This window comes from Bufo gargarizans, chromosome 10, assembly GCF_014858855.1.
Source record: "Bufo gargarizans isolate SCDJY-AF-19 chromosome 10, ASM1485885v1, whole genome shotgun sequence".
Lineage (NCBI taxonomy): Eukaryota > Metazoa > Chordata > Amphibia > Anura > Bufonidae > Bufo > Bufo gargarizans.
Genome location: NC_058089.1, coordinates 68,889,697 through 68,906,685, shown reverse-complemented (window position 1 = coordinate 68,906,685; position 16,989 = coordinate 68,889,697). Strand labels below are relative to the sequence as shown.

General features: G+C 43.5%; 1 protein-coding gene across 2 annotated transcripts in view; it reads left to right on the top strand.

Moving 5' to 3' along the window:
• The window catches only part of VRK3 (VRK serine/threonine kinase 3), a 254,135-nt gene that overhangs the window by 41,129 nt on the left and 196,017 nt on the right, over positions 1-16,989 (top strand). For both annotated transcript variants that reach the window (XM_044269695.1, XM_044269694.1), the window contains exon 2: positions 3,302-3,444. In XM_044269695.1, the coding sequence (XP_044125630.1) occupies positions 3,303-3,444 (142 nt within the window). In that variant the 5' untranslated portion in view covers position 3,302. The remainder of the gene's footprint in view (positions 1-3,301; positions 3,445-16,989) is intronic.

The following is a 16,989-nucleotide window of genomic DNA, read 5'->3' as shown; positions in this document are numbered from 1 at the left end:
ATGAGCAATATCATATGTACCCTAAAATAGTTCAGTTTTCAAATTGGGGTCACTTTTTTGGAGTTTCTACTCTAGAGGTGCATCAGGGGGTCTTCAAATGTGACGAGGCAACTTTAAATTATCCCATTGAAACCTGCCTTCCAAAAACTGTATGGTGTTCCTTTCCTTCTGCGCCCTGCCGTGTGCCCGTACAGCAGTTTACGACCACATATGGGGTGTTTCTGTGAAATACAGAATCAGAGTAATAAATATTGAGTTTTGTTTGGCTGTTATCCCTTGGTTTGTTACTGGAAAAAAATGGATTAAAATGGAAAATCTGCCAAAAAAGTGAAATTCTGAAGTTTCATCTCCATTTTCCTTTAATTCTTGTGGAACTTCTAAAGGGTTAAGAAAGTTTGTAAAATCAGTTTTGAATACCTTGAGGGGTGTAGTTTCTAAAATGGGGCCATTTATGGGTTGTTTCTATTATGTAAGCCTCACAGTGACTTCAGACCTGAGCTGGTCCTTAAAAAGTGGGTATTGGAAATCTTCTTAAAAATGTTTTGCGTCTAAGCCTTCTAACGTCCCCAAAAAATTTAATGTCATTTAAAAAATTATTGAAACATGAAGTAGACATGAGCGATGTTAAGTAATAACTATTTTAGGAGGTATCACCAATGGCAGGCCGTGACAGGGGCGAGCCTCTCTAGCATGACCCACGATGCTAGAATAGTCAGGTTTCTGTAGGCAAAATCAGGAGTGGACCACAAAAGGAAAGAAAGCATAAAGGGCTTTTTTAAATTTTGTATTTTTTTTAATCACCTCTGGTTTTGGGCTCCAAAACTGTATCCGGAAACCTGACTGTGTGGCCGTACCCTTGGGGCTCTATGCACTCAATCGATATCGTAGTAGTACAGGCTGGTCAGGCAATAAAGACTTAGAGGCACATTTATTAAGAACGGTGTTTTGGACGCCGGTCTTAAAAAAGACCCTGTGCTGGCGGATTCGCCAACGTGATGAAGAGGTGCCAACCTCTGTCTAACTTTTGGCGCATCCAGCACCAGTTCTGAGCTCTCTTACATTTAGACAATTTTCTACCTCTACAACAGCCGTAGAAAATGGCAAATAAGACGGGCCTGCCGGACCGCCCACGCCACACCCAAAATTTTAGACCTGGTGTGAGTGGGGCGAAGTCACAGATAGCAGCCCAACTAACTGTGTTGCCATCTGCACCTAAAATGCGCCTAATTTAGGCATATTTTTGTATAGTAAATGACCCCCTTAGAGTTCTTTTGCACGACTGCTTCCAAATGAGTAAGAAATTCTATAATCTTCTGATCTGAAATATCCCAACTATTTTCCAGCTCGTCAGTCTTATTATTGAATATCGTGAAAGAATATCACCTATGTAGTTGATATTAGCCATTCTTCCAGTGTCATATATTTTATGTTTGGCTTTTATGGAGAAGCTTGAAAATCACCCTTTAGATCTGTATTACTGTGAATTCTGAGACCCGGTAATTAATACTCTTATCCCAGCTTAGGCTACTTTTACACTTGCTGTAGCAGGGTCCGGCAGGCTGTCCCGTTGAGGGAGCAGCCTGCCGTATCTGCGCTAAAGCCTAAAGCTACCCAACCGTGCTGCTGGAAGTCCACTCCGGCCCCCATTCACTGCCGCAGTGCTGACAAACATGCCAAGAGACAGCCGGACAAAATTACAGCATGGGTGCTGTGCTGTGACCGGACCTCCGGCCCGCCCCCATTATAATGAATGGGGCCGGAGCAGTGCTCCAGTGGCACTGTGGGCTAGCGTTAGTACGGATCCAGCAGGCTGTTCCCCGGCAGAATAGCTTTCCGGATCCTGCTACCGCAAGTGTGAAAGGCCCCTCTGCCATTGCCTTGTCTGTTTATGATGTAATAAGGCTTCTAGCATGTGGTGTCCCCTCTCCCTCCATCTCCGGTAAGCCTTAAATGGTTATGAAGTGTAAATCATCGGACAGAGCTGGGACTTTGTCGAGACCAAAGCCATGGGCTGTGGGTACTTGTCAGACGGGGCTAGAAGTGAGGGAACAGCAAACGATCTTGTTGCCGTTCTGTCCCTTTTAGTATCCTCTTTATCCATGGACTATCAATCAAGTCAAGAAGCTTAGAGGATCTAATTAGAGTGGATGACATTTTATCTGCTGAAGTTTGCCAAAAATTATTGCAGTTGGTCAGAGGGTGTGAATCTGCATCTGTCAGTTACTCCCAAGGGGAAAACTTTTAAAGTGTAACCGCCATGTTTTCATAAAAAAATCTATTTTAACGTTACTGCTGCAGCAGCATTATACATAAAGTAATCGTTGGTTTCTTCACATACCACTGTTTTCTTTGAGTTTTTCCCTTAGTTACGGCTGTTTTAACCCCTACAATATGAAGACCTTCTCAAGATGGCTCCTCTGCCAGTTTTCTGAGGCCAAAAGTGCTTTCCCTCACTTCCCATACACACTCGCTGTAGCCAGCAGTTCCCTGCCAGCCAATCAGATTAGATTACTGAAAGACACGCCTTCTCACTCTGAAGCCTAATGCAGGCATGCAGTGTGAAGGATCGCCCCTCCGTCTTCCTGTCGTCTTAGGCTACTTTCACACCCGCGTTTGGTGCGATCCGTTCAGATAATACATCAGTCTGCATCCATTCAGAACGGATCAGTTTGTATTATCTTTAACATAGCCAAGACGGATCCGTCTTGAACACCATTGAAAGTCAATGGCGGACGGATCAGTTTTCTATTTTGCCAGATTGTGTCAGTGAAAACGGATCTGTCCCCATTGACTTACATTGTGTGTCAGGACGGATCCGTTTGGCTCAGTTACGTCAGATGGACACCAAAACGCTGCAAGCAACGTTTTGGTGTCCGCCTCCAAAACAGAATAGAGACTGAACTAATGCAAACTGATGCATTTTGAGCGGGTTCTTTTCCATTCAGAATGTATTAGGGCAAAACTGATCCGTTTTGGACCAATTGTGAGAGTTCCGGATCTCACAAACGGAAACCAAAACACGAGTGTGAAAGTAACCTTAGCCGGAGCAGTGGAAAGGGACAGGAGACATTAATAAAACCTGTTATTATAAGGTAATTACAGATCTTTTGACAATCATTGACAAACTAACTCGGGTATACATGCCTAGCTGTAATAAACTGGCAAATAAATACAAATATGACAGTTACTGTACACTTTAACTTTGTTCTGAGGATTGATAGGGCTCCAGCATTTTAAGATATTTACAGGATATTCTTTTTCAGAGCTCATTTTGTATCATTTTTCTTTTCTTTATTTGCAGAATGAACATAAATTTTTGCCCTGAATGTGGGAATAAAGCAAAGGATGAGTACAATTTTTGCCCAAATTGTGGGTTAAAATTTCCTAGAGATGAAGCTACGGTGTCTGAGGCTGGTTTAGACAATGAACGTTCTCCTCAATCAGGTACGGACTGAAGGGTTACTTCACAGTTTCTCTACATCTATTAGTTACATTCATTTAAAGGTAATCTTTACATTTGTCCTACTCGGATTGGAAATTGCTGTGGTGTAATACAGAATGTAATCCTATGGAAGTCAATCAATAAAATTATTGTTAACTCCTTCTAGTCACAACCAGTTTGGCTGTGACTTTTTTTTTTCCATCCCTGCCATGTACATTAAGGCTAAACAAACACAAGCGAGTGCAATGTTATAAAGTCCTGGAATGTATTGTATTACACTGACAGCATTATGTTAGTGTAATTCAGTAGATTGTGGCACTCTCTCGGGTTACACAGCATTATAAATCAGTATAAGGCTACATGCACACGAACGTTGTTTGTTTCCATGTCCGTTCCTTTTTTGTTTTGTGGATAGGATGCAGACCGATTAATTTCAATGGGTCCGCAAAAAATGCGGACAGCACACCGTATGCTATCCGCATCCGTATGGCCGTTACGTAGCCCCTAAAACAAAAATAACGTGTCCTGTTCTTGTCCGTTTTAGGCATTGTTACAATGTATCCACAAAAAAACCAGCTGTCATACGGATGTCATCCATTTATATTTTTTTTTTTGTGGATACGCAATTTGCGGACCGCAAAACACATACTGTCATGTGCATGTAGCCTACAGGGTATCCTGCTGAAAAATGCCAGTTGAAAGCCCTGCTATGAGAGGCATCACATGTGGCCTTAGGATTTCCTGCACATTATGGCTGACCTATTGTTGTCCCATGTATCACCACTGGAGGTGACTGTTGTATGTGATGACTCCCCAGCAGTTAAGGCAGAGTATCACTCCACAGCAAAGGAAGGATTGAAGCGCTCACCATGAGGGCTCCATACTCAAATTGGACTGTCATGGGATCCAAAACAGATCCTGGATTTGGTTTCCAGTCCAGCAGTTCAGGTTTCTCATTCACTTCCCTAATAATAACAGAACAATATCTGATCTTAGGGAGACCAGTTACAAAAAACACAATGGAGCCTCATTTAAGAGTCTCAGCACAGCAATCCAAAGTGCAAAGCTCCCTGGGAAACAGTAATATGCAAAATAACCGTGGAGCCCCAGTTATGGGTCTTCAACACAGTGAAAGCCAGATATCCCTCAAAGGAAGGAAAACCGAGCAAAGGGGTGTCCCCATTACAGAGCTCACCATATTAAGTGACCCCTATGTCAAGATCCAGCTCTTTTACAAGCCTTAAGGATGTGACAGGGGAAGACCTAAGCCAGTTATCCATCCACAGACAGCTGTTTCGGGATGTTGCCTCTCATCAGTGTGGAGTAGGATTCTGGCTAACCGGGAGCAATGCCTTGGAAACTACTCAAACAAAAGAACAGCAGATCTTAGGGAGACCAGCTACAGAAAACACTATGGAGCCTCAGTTGTCTCCAAGGCATTGCTCCCAGTTAGCACAGACACACAGTTTTTCGCGCACTGGGACTTGGTTGTGTGCGACTGCGCACATATATAATTTTTTTTTTTGCGGGGCCATGGAACAGAGCAATGGATGCGTCACCAAACAGCGGTCGTGTGCATGAGGCCTTAGGCTTATATTAGACACGCAGATCTTCAAGGAGCTTCCTTTCCGGCAGTCACCTGCTCGCTGGCTGGAGACTACTGCTATTACATGCAGCCATCTTCTCTTCATTATGGGCAGGAGCGATTGCTAATGCCATCTCTCGCCCCCATACTAAATCACTGTTTTGCTGGCAGCAGATTGTGATTACACGGCACGATCTGCCGTTAGAAAGCGATAATTTTTCAACCTGCTGAAAGATTCCAATTTCTTGATGAATGAGTTGCTTGTTCATTACTCATTCGATTAATTGGCGGTAGTATTACACTGCCAGATCGCTAACAAGCCTTCATATGAACGCTTGCTAGCAATGATCTGGACGATTTTCTGTACGTGTAATATAAGCTTAATTTAGCAATTAGCTTGAAATGTTTCCCCTCGACAGTGCAACAATGTTGCTATTGTGTGATAGTATTGTATCACTCCAGGGAGTCTGCTCCCAGCTCACTGATTTATCAGTCGCTGACAGAAGGTTCCCGACATGTACGTTGTCTAATCAGCCACTTATCCAGATGCTGTTGGAGAGACTGACAGCTCCAGTCTCAACCAAGTGTTTAGTTCAATCTGCATCATCAGTGACGCGATTCGCATCACTTTTTTATTATAATTTTTTTTATTATTTTATGCACTTAGTCAGGTCCATATATATTGGGACATCAACACAATTCTAACATCTTTGGCTCTATACACCACCACTGGATTTTAAATGAAACGAACAAGATGTGCTTTACCTGCAGACTGTCAGCTTTAATTTGAGGATATTTACATCCAAATCAGGTGAACGGTGTAGGAATTACAACAGTTTGCATATGTGCCTCCCACTTGTTAAGGGACCAAAAGTAATGGATCAGAATAATAATCATAAATCAAACTTTCATTTTTTTTAATACTTGGTTGCAAATCCTTTGAAGTCAATTACAGCCTGAAGTCTGGAACGCATAGACATCACCAGACGCTGGGTTTCATCCCTGGTGATGCTCTGCCAGGCCTCTACTGCAACTGTCTTCAGTTCCTGCTTGTTCTTGGGGCATTTTCCCTTCAGTTTTGTCTTCAGCAAGTGAAATGCATGCTCAATAGGATTCAGGTCAAGTGCTTGACTTTGCCATGCCATAGAATTCCACTTCTTTCCCCAACTCTGGTTGCTTTTGCAGTATGCTTTGGGTCATTGTCCATCTGCACTGTGAAGCACCGTCCAATGAGTTCTGAAGCATTTGTCTTAATATGAGCAGATAATATTGCCCGAAACACTTCAGAATTCATCCTGCAGCTTTTGTCAACAGTCAATTCATCATCAATAAATACAAGAGAACCAGTTCCATTGGCAGCCATACATGTCCACGCCATGACACTACCACCACCATGCTTCACTGATAAGGTGGTACTTAGGATCATGAACAGTTCCTTTCCTTCTCCATACTCTTCTCTTCCCATCACTCTGGTACAAGTTGATCTTGGTCTCATCTGTCCATAGGATGTTATTCCAGAACTGTGAAGGCTTTTTTAGATGTTGTTTGGCAAACTCTAATCATACCTTCCTGTTTTTGAGGCTCACCAATGGTTTACATCTTGTGTTGAACCCTCCTGTATTCACTCTGGTGAAGTCTTCTCTTGATTGTTGACTTTGACACACATACACCTACCTCCTGGAGAGTCTTCTTGATCTGGCCAACTGTTGTGAAGGGTGTTTTCTTCACCAGGGAGAGAATTCTTTGGTCATCCACCACAGTTGTTTTCTGTGGTCTTCTGGGTCTTTTGGTGTTGGAGCTCACCGATGAGTTCCTTTTATTTTTAAGAATGTTCCAAACAGTTGTTTTGGCCACACCTAATGTTTTTGCTATCTCTCTGATGGGTTTGTTTTGTTTTTTCAGCCTAATGATGGCTTGCTTCACTGATAGTGACAGCTCATGGGATCTCATCTTGAGAGTTGACAGCAACAGATTCCAAATGCAAATAGCGCACTTGAAATTAACTCTGGACCTTTTATTTGCCCATTATAATTGGGATAATGAGGGAATAACACACACCTGGCCATGGAACAGCTGAGAAGCCAATTGTCCCATTACTTTTGGTCCCTTAACAAGTGGGAGGCACATATGCAAACTGTTGTAATTCCTACACCGTTCACCTGATTTGGATCTAAATATCCTCAAATTAAAGCTGACAGTCTGCAGTTAAAGCACATCTTGTTCGTTTCATTTCAAATCCATTGTGGTGGTGTATACAGCCAAAAATGTAAGAATTGTGTCGATGTCCCAATATTTATGGACCTGACTGTATATAGCGCTACTATATTCCGCAGCGCTTTACAGATATTAGCGTCCCCAATGGGGTTCACAATCTAAGGTCCCTATCAGTATGTCTCTGGAGTGTGGGGGGAAACCGGAGTACCCGGAGGAAACCCATGCAGACACAGGGAGAACATACAAACTTCATGCAGATGCGGTCCTTGGTGGGACACGCTTCCTCCAAAGAATCACTGCTACTTTAAAGTGCTAGCAGTTATGAATGGACCTTCGCAAGCGTATTGCAGTCTGACTCTGTGTAGTTGAAAAGGATCATATATAGAAATATTACTAGAATAAGATTGGGTTATTAAACCCTTATGACAATTAGTGAATTGTCATAAAAAAGGAAATAATACAGAGGTCCCTCAAGTTACAATATTAATTGGATCCTGGACGACCATTGTATGTTGAAACCATTGTAACTTGAGTAATTGGTTCCAAAGCCCAAAAATGTCATCCCAAGATAAGAGAAAATGAAGATTGAAGAAAAATAAGCAGATAATTAAGGCTACTTTCACACTAGCGTTCGGGTTTCCGTTCGTGAGCTCCGTTTGAAGGAGCTCACGAGCGGACCCGAACGCAGCCGTCCAGCCCTGATGCAGTCTGAATGGAGGCGGATCCGCTCAGACTGCATCAGTCTGGTGGCGTTCAGCCTCCGCTCCGCTCGCCTCCGCACGGACAGGCGGACAGCTGAACGCTGCTTGCAGCGTTCGGGTGTCCGCCTGGCCGTTCGGAGGCGTGCGGATCCGTGCGGATCCGTCCAGACTTTCAATGTAAGTCAATGGGGACGGATCCGTTTGAAGATGCCACAATGTGGCTCAATCTTCAAGCGGATCCGTCCCCCATTGACTTTACATTGAAAGTCTGGACGGATCCGTACTAGGCTATTTTCACACTTAGCTTTTTTTTGCTAAAATAATGCAGACGGATCCGTACTGAACGGAGCCTCCGTCTGCATTATTATGATCGGATCCGTTCAGAACGGATCCGATCGAACGCTAGCCGAACGCTAATGTGAAAGTAGCCTAAGATAGTTAAAACAAGTCCTTACATATAACTGGAATAGCTGCTAACAAGCAACAAATACACCTATTTTACCAGAGATTGGTTGGATTGGAGTCTGAGGCATTGTATGTTGAGTTTAGTTTCAACTTAAGATGGCTCAGAAAAGACTATTGTATGTTGAAAATATTGTATCCTGAGGCCATTGTATCTTGAGGGAGCACTGTATATAATATTGTTTCTAAAACAAGTATATCAACAATATGTTATATTAAGGGCCAATTCTAGCGAGAGGCATTTTCATTTTATTTCAGCAAGAGAAGGCATTATTAGTGGTGCCATACACAGTGAGACCGTGACCATATGAAACCTTTGGGAGGGGGGGGGGGGAGAGTTTGTTTTATTTATATATTATTTATTACTGTTTATTTGATTCGTTGTCCAACATACACAGATGAGCCATAATTTTATAAACGATCATCTTGGCTATCTCATACATAAATTAGACTTGAAACTATTTAGAATATGATTAGTTATGCAGATTCATATCATGTAACTATATTGTTACTGTTATGCTCCTAAAATTCTACATTTTTTACTTTGATTATTTTGTTAGTATTTTGTAATCCACCTTTGGCTTTCAACACTGCCTGATTCCTTCTGGGTGTACTCTCTATCAAATTCAAGCATGTCTCGACAGTGGTCGAATCACTTTGGTATGAATATAAACGCTACCCACAAGTGTTCGATTGGGTTGATGGTAATGATTTGAAGTTGTAGTGGTGCCATGGATGTTCCCGCAACAGGTGGCATGAGATCGGTGAGACTGGCAACACATGGTTCGATCTGACATGTTTTCTGTTTGGATTAAATTACGTCTGTGTTCTTTTCTGGTGCTTGCCGCACCTTCTTTCCCCAGGTGTGGATATTATGGTAATTTAACCTTTTCTACTTATTGTTGTTTCTCCCACTATACTATGCGGTAGGGTTGGGCGATATAGGCGATATGCGATATAAATTTGGGCCACGATATGGATTTTTGCCATATCGCCGGACTGCAATATGACCACCTGAATGATTGCGCAGAAGCTTCTTTTGGCCTCCCAACGCCGCAATACGCTGTACTGGCCAGGGCCTGGCGTGCACACAGAGTCAACCCGCTTTGCTGGCGCTATATGTGACGTCAGTGAGGTCCCGCCCAGTGCTGGAAAAAGACTCCACACCGTGGACTCCATTAGCCAGCCGCTGCCGAGCACCCTGCAGGAAAGGTAAGTTTTATAACAGCAGCTCTTGTAGGGAGACTGGGACTCTTGCCGGAGGACCGGGGTTGGGGTGTGGGACACTGGAGGATCGGGAGGGGGACACTGGACTCTAGAGGATCGGAGGGGGGGGGGGGGGGGGGGAGTGGATAAGGAAAGGATGGCCATGGGGGCTGATGCTGATCATCTTCTGATGGCTCTGAGACCATGCTCTCTGTCTGAATGTATAGCAGGGGAGACACATGGAGTCTGAATATGGCAAATGCCACATGGGGTTGATCTGAAGGCACTGGCTCACTGCTGGGGGACACATGTCTGATGATGACAAGTGAGGCAGTGCCATCAGACTAGGGTTGGGCGATATACCGGTTACACGATATACCGCGGTACAAAAAAAACGGCGATATAGCGATATCGCTGTTTCCTAAATACTGCAGTATATTTCGTGACGTCATCGCTTTAAAAACTGCGTCCGCAGCTGCCCTCCCCCATCATTATCTACCAGTTTCTTCCAGCAGCGGCTCCTCCTGCTTGCTCCGAATGTGCTGTCTCCGCCCACCGACCGACATCTCACGTCGGAATCAAGTGATGCCCCCAGGCTGAGTTGAGCAGCGCAGTTCAGCAGCGACTGCTGAGTCGGCTCAGTCTCCAGTGAACCGAAGGTCAGGAGGGACTTACAATGTATAGTTATTGCAGGGACTCGGATAATCGTCTGAGAGTTTATTAGTTAAAAGAATCGAATGAGTCAGACACGTGTCACAGGGTCCCTGCCAGGCTTCCTGCTCTGCTACATGCTACACTGCTGCATGCACCCTGTACACACTCCCCACCCCCCGGACGGACTTGTCGGGAGACAAGGAGCCGCAGAGCAGGAAGCCTGGCAGGGACTCGGTGACACGTCTCTGACTCTTTCGATTCTTTTAACTAATAAACTCAGACGATTCTCTGAGTCCCTGCACGACTCCCCTGTGCTGTGAGTCAGTGCTGGACTGCTGGCTGCCTCTGATTGGTTGGAGGGAGGGGCGGGGCTAGCTTCCACTGTAGGCTCCTATTACACTGCCTGCTGCTGCCTCTATGCTAATCGCAGTGAGCCATCATGAGTCCCTCCAGTACCTCCTCCATGACATGATGAACAAGGAGGAATTATGGTGGTGGCAGGCAGGTGGCAAGTCACGGTCACACAGGTGTCCATAAGACATGGGGGGGGGGAGGCGGGGGCAGCTGCCCCCCACAAGCCCCATACTGCATGTAATGTCTCCTTTTCTGGCTGCTGCCAGCTGCCCCCATACTGTAATGTCTCCTTGCGGCTGCGCTGCTGCCCCCATACTGTAATGTCTCCTTGCGGCTGCGCTGCTGGCCCCTATACTGTAATGTCTCCTTGCGGCTGCGCTGCTGGCCCCATACTGTAATGTCTCCTTGTGGCCCCCCATACAGTATAACGTCTCCTTGTGTTTTTTTCTTTAAAACGGGTATTTATCGCGATATATATCGTTATCGCGATAAATTTTTTAATATCGTTATCGTCTGGATATTTTTGATATCGTCCAACCCTACATCAGACATGTCCCCCAGGCGGCCAGCAGTGAGCCAGTGCCATCAGTTCAGCCCCATGGCATTTGCCATCATCACACAGTCTGATAGATGATGGCAAATGCCATGGGGCTGATGGCACTGGCTCTGGGGGACATGTCTGATGATGGCAATTGGCAAATGCCATGGGTCTGTCTGACGCTGACTGACAGCAAATGGCATGGGGCTGATGATTTGCTATACCACATAAAAATATTGTTTTTAAAAAGCAATTAGCAATACATTAGTAATAGTTTAAGAGACGGTTTGTCTTATTAGAGACGAGTACTCGATTGCTAAAATAATCGTTACCTGCAGGTGCCCTATATGTTATCAAGATCAAGTTGTGCCTGTTTTGGTGGGGAAGAGGAGGAGGTGCTCATAAAGAAGACCGGTGCGACGTCTGTCATATGGACCTGGTTTGGGTTTAAGGAGTCGGATGTGGAGCAGAAAAATATAATCTGCAAACTATGCCGGGTGACAATAATAGCGAAGAGAGGGAATACAACCAATTTGTTTCATCACCTCAAAATGAAGCACTTTTTGGAATATGAAGATAGCCAAAAACTGCACCCTCCTCCACAAACGGCCAGTCTGGTGGAAAGAAAAAAGGTGCCCACCAGCAGACCGATATTGTGAAAGCATTTTCTAAAGGCACTCCGTATGACAAAAAAAATCGGCGGTGGATTGATATTACAAATGCCATTACCCTATACCTGTGTAAGGACATGGTGCCGTTTCTTACAGTGGAGAAAAGCGGCTTTCAGAACATGATTAAGACACTCGATCCACGTTATGAGGTACCTAGCCGCAAATACTTTAGTCAAACTGAAGTGCCCAAACTGTATGACAAAGTCCGCGAGCAAGTAAAGAACAAACTCCGGAGCATAAAATACTATGCAACTACTACGGACTTGTGGTCAAGTCGCACAATGGAGCCTTACGTTAGTCTCACAATCCACTTAATCAATGACGAGTGGAAGTTGTGCAGCAGATGCCTTCAGACATCTTATTTTCCCGAGGATCATACGGGTGAACTGATATCTCAGGGATTGAAGGAAGTGCTCGAGTCATGGGGACTTAAAGAAGAGTTACAAGTCTGCATAACCACCGACAATGGCGCAAATATTGTGACAGCAGTGGAAATTAACGGCTGGACAAGACTGCAGTGCTTTGGTCACGGGCTCCACCTCGCCATAGGTAGGTAGACGTTTCTTTTAGTCCTAGACTAGTTACATTATGCAGGGGTTGATGTGCTAATGATATCTTCCAATTTTGTCCTTGGAGAGAAGTGTGAAAGACGCCCGTGTTGAACATGCAATTGGCAAATGCAAGAAAATAGTGAGTGCCTTTTCTTATACTTGGAAAAGGAAGAGAGAAATGGCTAATGCCCAGGCTGAGCTAAACCTGCCTCCTCACCGCCTCATCACTGAAACACCAATAAGATGGGGGTCTCGACAACAGATGATTCAGCGTCTGCTTGAACAAGAGAAGGCCATATCATAGGTCCTAAAAGCAGACAGGAAAACCAGGCACCTAGTACCAACTTGGCAGGACATTGATGTGTTAGAATCTATGAACAAGACCCTCAGTCCCCTGTTGGAGTTCACAGATGCTCTGTCTGGAGAAGAGTATGTGAGTGTGTCGTATGTCAAACCTGTGCTCCACCTTCTAAACACCATAGTTCTTCCTTTAGCTGATGATGACATTGACACAGAACTGACGAAGGACATGAAGACAGCCATCCTCAAGTATTTAAATGAGAATTAGTCAGACGTTGCAACTGATGACCTCCTGGATATGGCCTCCTTGGTCGACCCATGCTTCAGATCATCATATATAGCAGATGATCGAAGAGAGTTCATCTTCACAAAGGCAGCAGCAGAAATTCAGGCACTGCTAGAGACGCAAGCTGTGTCTGCCACAGAGTCATCACCATCACACACAAGCACAGGAGCTGCTGGAGAAGCCCAGAGAGAACCCAAGAGGAGTAAATGAAGTCTGGGCAGCCTTAAAAAAATGCATCTGCTCAGCCTGGCCCAGCTGCCCTCACTGACAGAGAAGCGATTAAAATTGAGCTTAAGAGTTACCTGCAGGCACTGGATGTAGAAGGAGAAGCTGACCCACTGGAGTGGTGGAGGTTGCACCAGGCTAATTTTCCCAGGGTGGCAAGCCTAACCAAGAAATATCTTTGCATTCCTGCCACAAGTGCCCCTTCAGAAAGGGCATTCAGCACAAATGGCAATATAGTAACATGCCACCGATCTGCACTGAAGCCCGAGACTGTGGACAAACTTGTGTTCCTGGCGAAAAGCCTTGGCTGAAGTGCATTAAATGTAATGACAGGACCCCTCAGGAGGCATGCAACGCTATACTCCTATATTTATTATCTCCTTATTGGCGACTCCAGAAGACCTGAGCGTTACTTTCGCACCCTCACTGAATAGTTTTATTAAAATTCTACTTTATTGATATATGCTTTAAAATCACTTAGTGTTAGACAAGGAACTCGAAAATGTGATTAAAATTACTCAGGGAGTTCAGGTTATAGGGAAGGGACGTGGCCTCCCTCACATTTTTGAGTTCCTTGTGTAACACGAAGTGATTTTAAAGGATATATCAATAAAGTAGAATTTTAATAAAACTATTCAGTGAGGTGTGCGAAAGTAACACTCAGGTAGGTCCTCTGGACCAAAAAGGAGATATTAAATGTAATGACGGCATGCAAGGAGCATAAACACTGATGTTCAGTCGCACTCGCACTACATATTGATTTGCAAGTTTGCAATTTGTTATATATTTAAACCTGTCTTGTCATCACCTTTATGCTGACCTCACTGACTGCAGCATAAAATAATGACAAAAATTCTGATTTCAGCGCTGTGTCACTCATGAGCTAAAAGTAAGTGGTTGCTGAGAACCAGTATCATAAACATTGCAGCCCAGGCCCTGAAAATAGTAAACTCTACCTGAGAAGAGTCCTGGTTATTCATAATCTCCTTCTCCTGCTCTCCACCATCTGCTGATGATTGGCAGTTCTCTCCTAGACAGAAAGGGAGCTAAGGTAGAAGACTGTCAGTCGTCAGCAGGTGGACAGGAGAGCAGGAATTCATGGATAACCAAGACTCTTCTCAGGTGCCGTGACACTTTTCCAGGCCCAGTCTGCAATAATTGGGATGTTGGTTCTCGGCAACCACTTACTTTTAAACTACACAGACTGATGAAATCAACTCACCTGTCTCTACTTTATGCTGCTGTTAGTCTGGGCAGCATAAACTTGATGACAGGTGTCACGTTCCCTTTAACCGTTTACCATTAAGAAACCTGTTGAACTTGAAGGCTTTTTCGTTCAAATATGTGCAGCTTTTTATTTTTGTGCAATATAAGTAAGGGCTCTTTCACACATCACCGTTTCTCCTTTCCGTTCTCCAGCTCTGTTAAGGAGCAGGAGAACCGAAAGGACGGATTCTGCAGATAACTGACACACCTAACTGAGCGTAACGGAGCCTAAAGACCCCATAGACTATAATGGGGTCCGTTCTGTGTCCGCTCAGAACATGATTTTTTTTAGCGGAGACGAAAGTCCTACATGCACTACTTTCGTCTCCGCTCAAAAAAATCATGTTCTGAGCGGACACGGAACGGACCCCATTATAGTCTATGGGGCCTTTAGGCTCAGTTAGTAGTCAGTTATGTGCCGAATCCGTCCTTTCCGTTCTCCTGCTCCTCAACCGAGCCAGAAAGGAGAAACAGTGATGTGAATGGAGGGGAGCCTAAGTAATCTGGACAGGAGGAAGAAACGTGATGTTATTTATTATTTTACATTTTGCAATTTGCTCTTTATTTTCAAGAAATGTGTGTTTTACTAACACTTCATCTTTACATTGTTTGGAAAAAGATGTGTTACACAATACACATATAAAAAATTTCTTGCAAAGTTTATTAATTTGCATTTTTTGTATACATACAGAAGAAAATAATATATCGCAATATATATTGCATATCGCACATGATTCAAATTATATTGCAATATAAATTTTAGGCCATATCGCCCACCCCTACTATGCGATTTATAGCTTCTGTTGGAGTTGTGGCTAGCTGGTGTGTGGATCGCAGCTGAGTTCCTGCTGCTGCCATAGCCACTTGAAGTTAAGTGTTTTCTTTCTCTTTTTGTAATTTGTTTGGGTCATTTGTATTAAGGCCTGAGGGAGACTCCTGTTCTTCCTTCCTTTTGGAGAAACAGGTTGTCTCAGTCCTGACATTAGTACCAGGGTCCTATAGGGTGAGTTAGGACATCTGGGGTCTGTTCATACTGGTAGTTAGGCAGGACTTTGATTAGGTTTTACTAGGAGGTGTCCATCTCCTTTCCCTAGTTTCCAGGCCTTATTCCCTCACCCCTTTCCCTCCTATGTTTGGTGTGGTGTTTCCCTCCCACACCCGAATGTGACAAGTGGATGGTGAGATACGGAGCCTGAAAATCAAAAGTTCAAAACATTGTTACCCTTTTGCTCGTCAGTATATTTATTTTGGAAGTTCAGGTCCCATACAATGTGGTGACTATAAAAAGTTTAATCCTATACAATAATCCATAAGTGTCAGACAAATGCCAAAAAAGAGAAGCCTTCATTTTAACCCTCTGGGCTCAAACTTTTGAGCCTATGTAATTTATTTGGCTTCTCTCAGAAGCTTACTGTCTAAATTGCCCCCTTTTGGGCCCAAAGTACAGTGTGAAACTCCCCAACATTTCACTATGTCAGTGTTACCATAATGTACATATGAGATGTCTGGATACAGGGGTATCTTTTCCAGTGTCAACTTCACTCTGGTGGCCTGAAATTCTCCTCTGAAATTCTTGAACTGTTTTGCCCATGTACAGTTTGGGATATGTACATGATCTCTTAAATTTAGACCTCTGTGGAACGTAATTGTAGGATATTTTTGAAATACTTGTGCCAGTTCAGGATTGGAGGTAAGAATTGGCCAATGTTTTATTTATTTTTTTAGGAAATAATTTATCTCTATATAGTGGCTATCGAAAGTACCCACCACATCTCATGATCCTTTGATTTTCTGTTGCTGTTTTATCAATCAGTAAAGATTCTCTTCCCATATCTTTGGCTCTGCCATATGGACTCATTGGAGGTCTTCTAGGGTTTCCACGAACTCTAAACCTTTGAAAGAGATTGTTACACTCCCTTTCAAAATGTTTTCTACTGATATTTTTTTTTCTGGAATGCACATGCTGACGTGTTATATTTTTTTTTTTTTTTTATCACATAAAGACATGGAATGCAAGGAATACAAAGGTGGTATCAAGTTGACATATACAATTCATGCAAATATAATGCACACATCATCTCACAGGAGTGTTTCCTCCAGACATACCATTTCTATACATGTATGTATAAAATATGACCTGTGAAGCATTAACCACCCGATATACAAATAATGTAAAAAACAACATAAAACTTTATGGTGTCAGAGTGCAATTAACCCCTTAAGGACTCAGCCCTATTTCACCTTAAGGACTTGGCCATTTTTTGCAAATCTGACCAGTGTCACTTTAAGTGCTCACAACTTTAAAACACTTTGACTTATCCAGGCCATTCTAAAATAGTTTTTTCGTCACATATTGTACTTCATGACACTGATAAAATTAAGTAAAAAAAAAAAATTTTTTTGCATCAAAAATACCAAAAATTTGGAACAATTTGCAAATTTCAAAGTTTCAGTTTCTCTACTTCTGTAATACATAGTAATACCCCCAAAAATTGTGATGACTTTACATTCCCCATATGTCTACTTCATGTTTG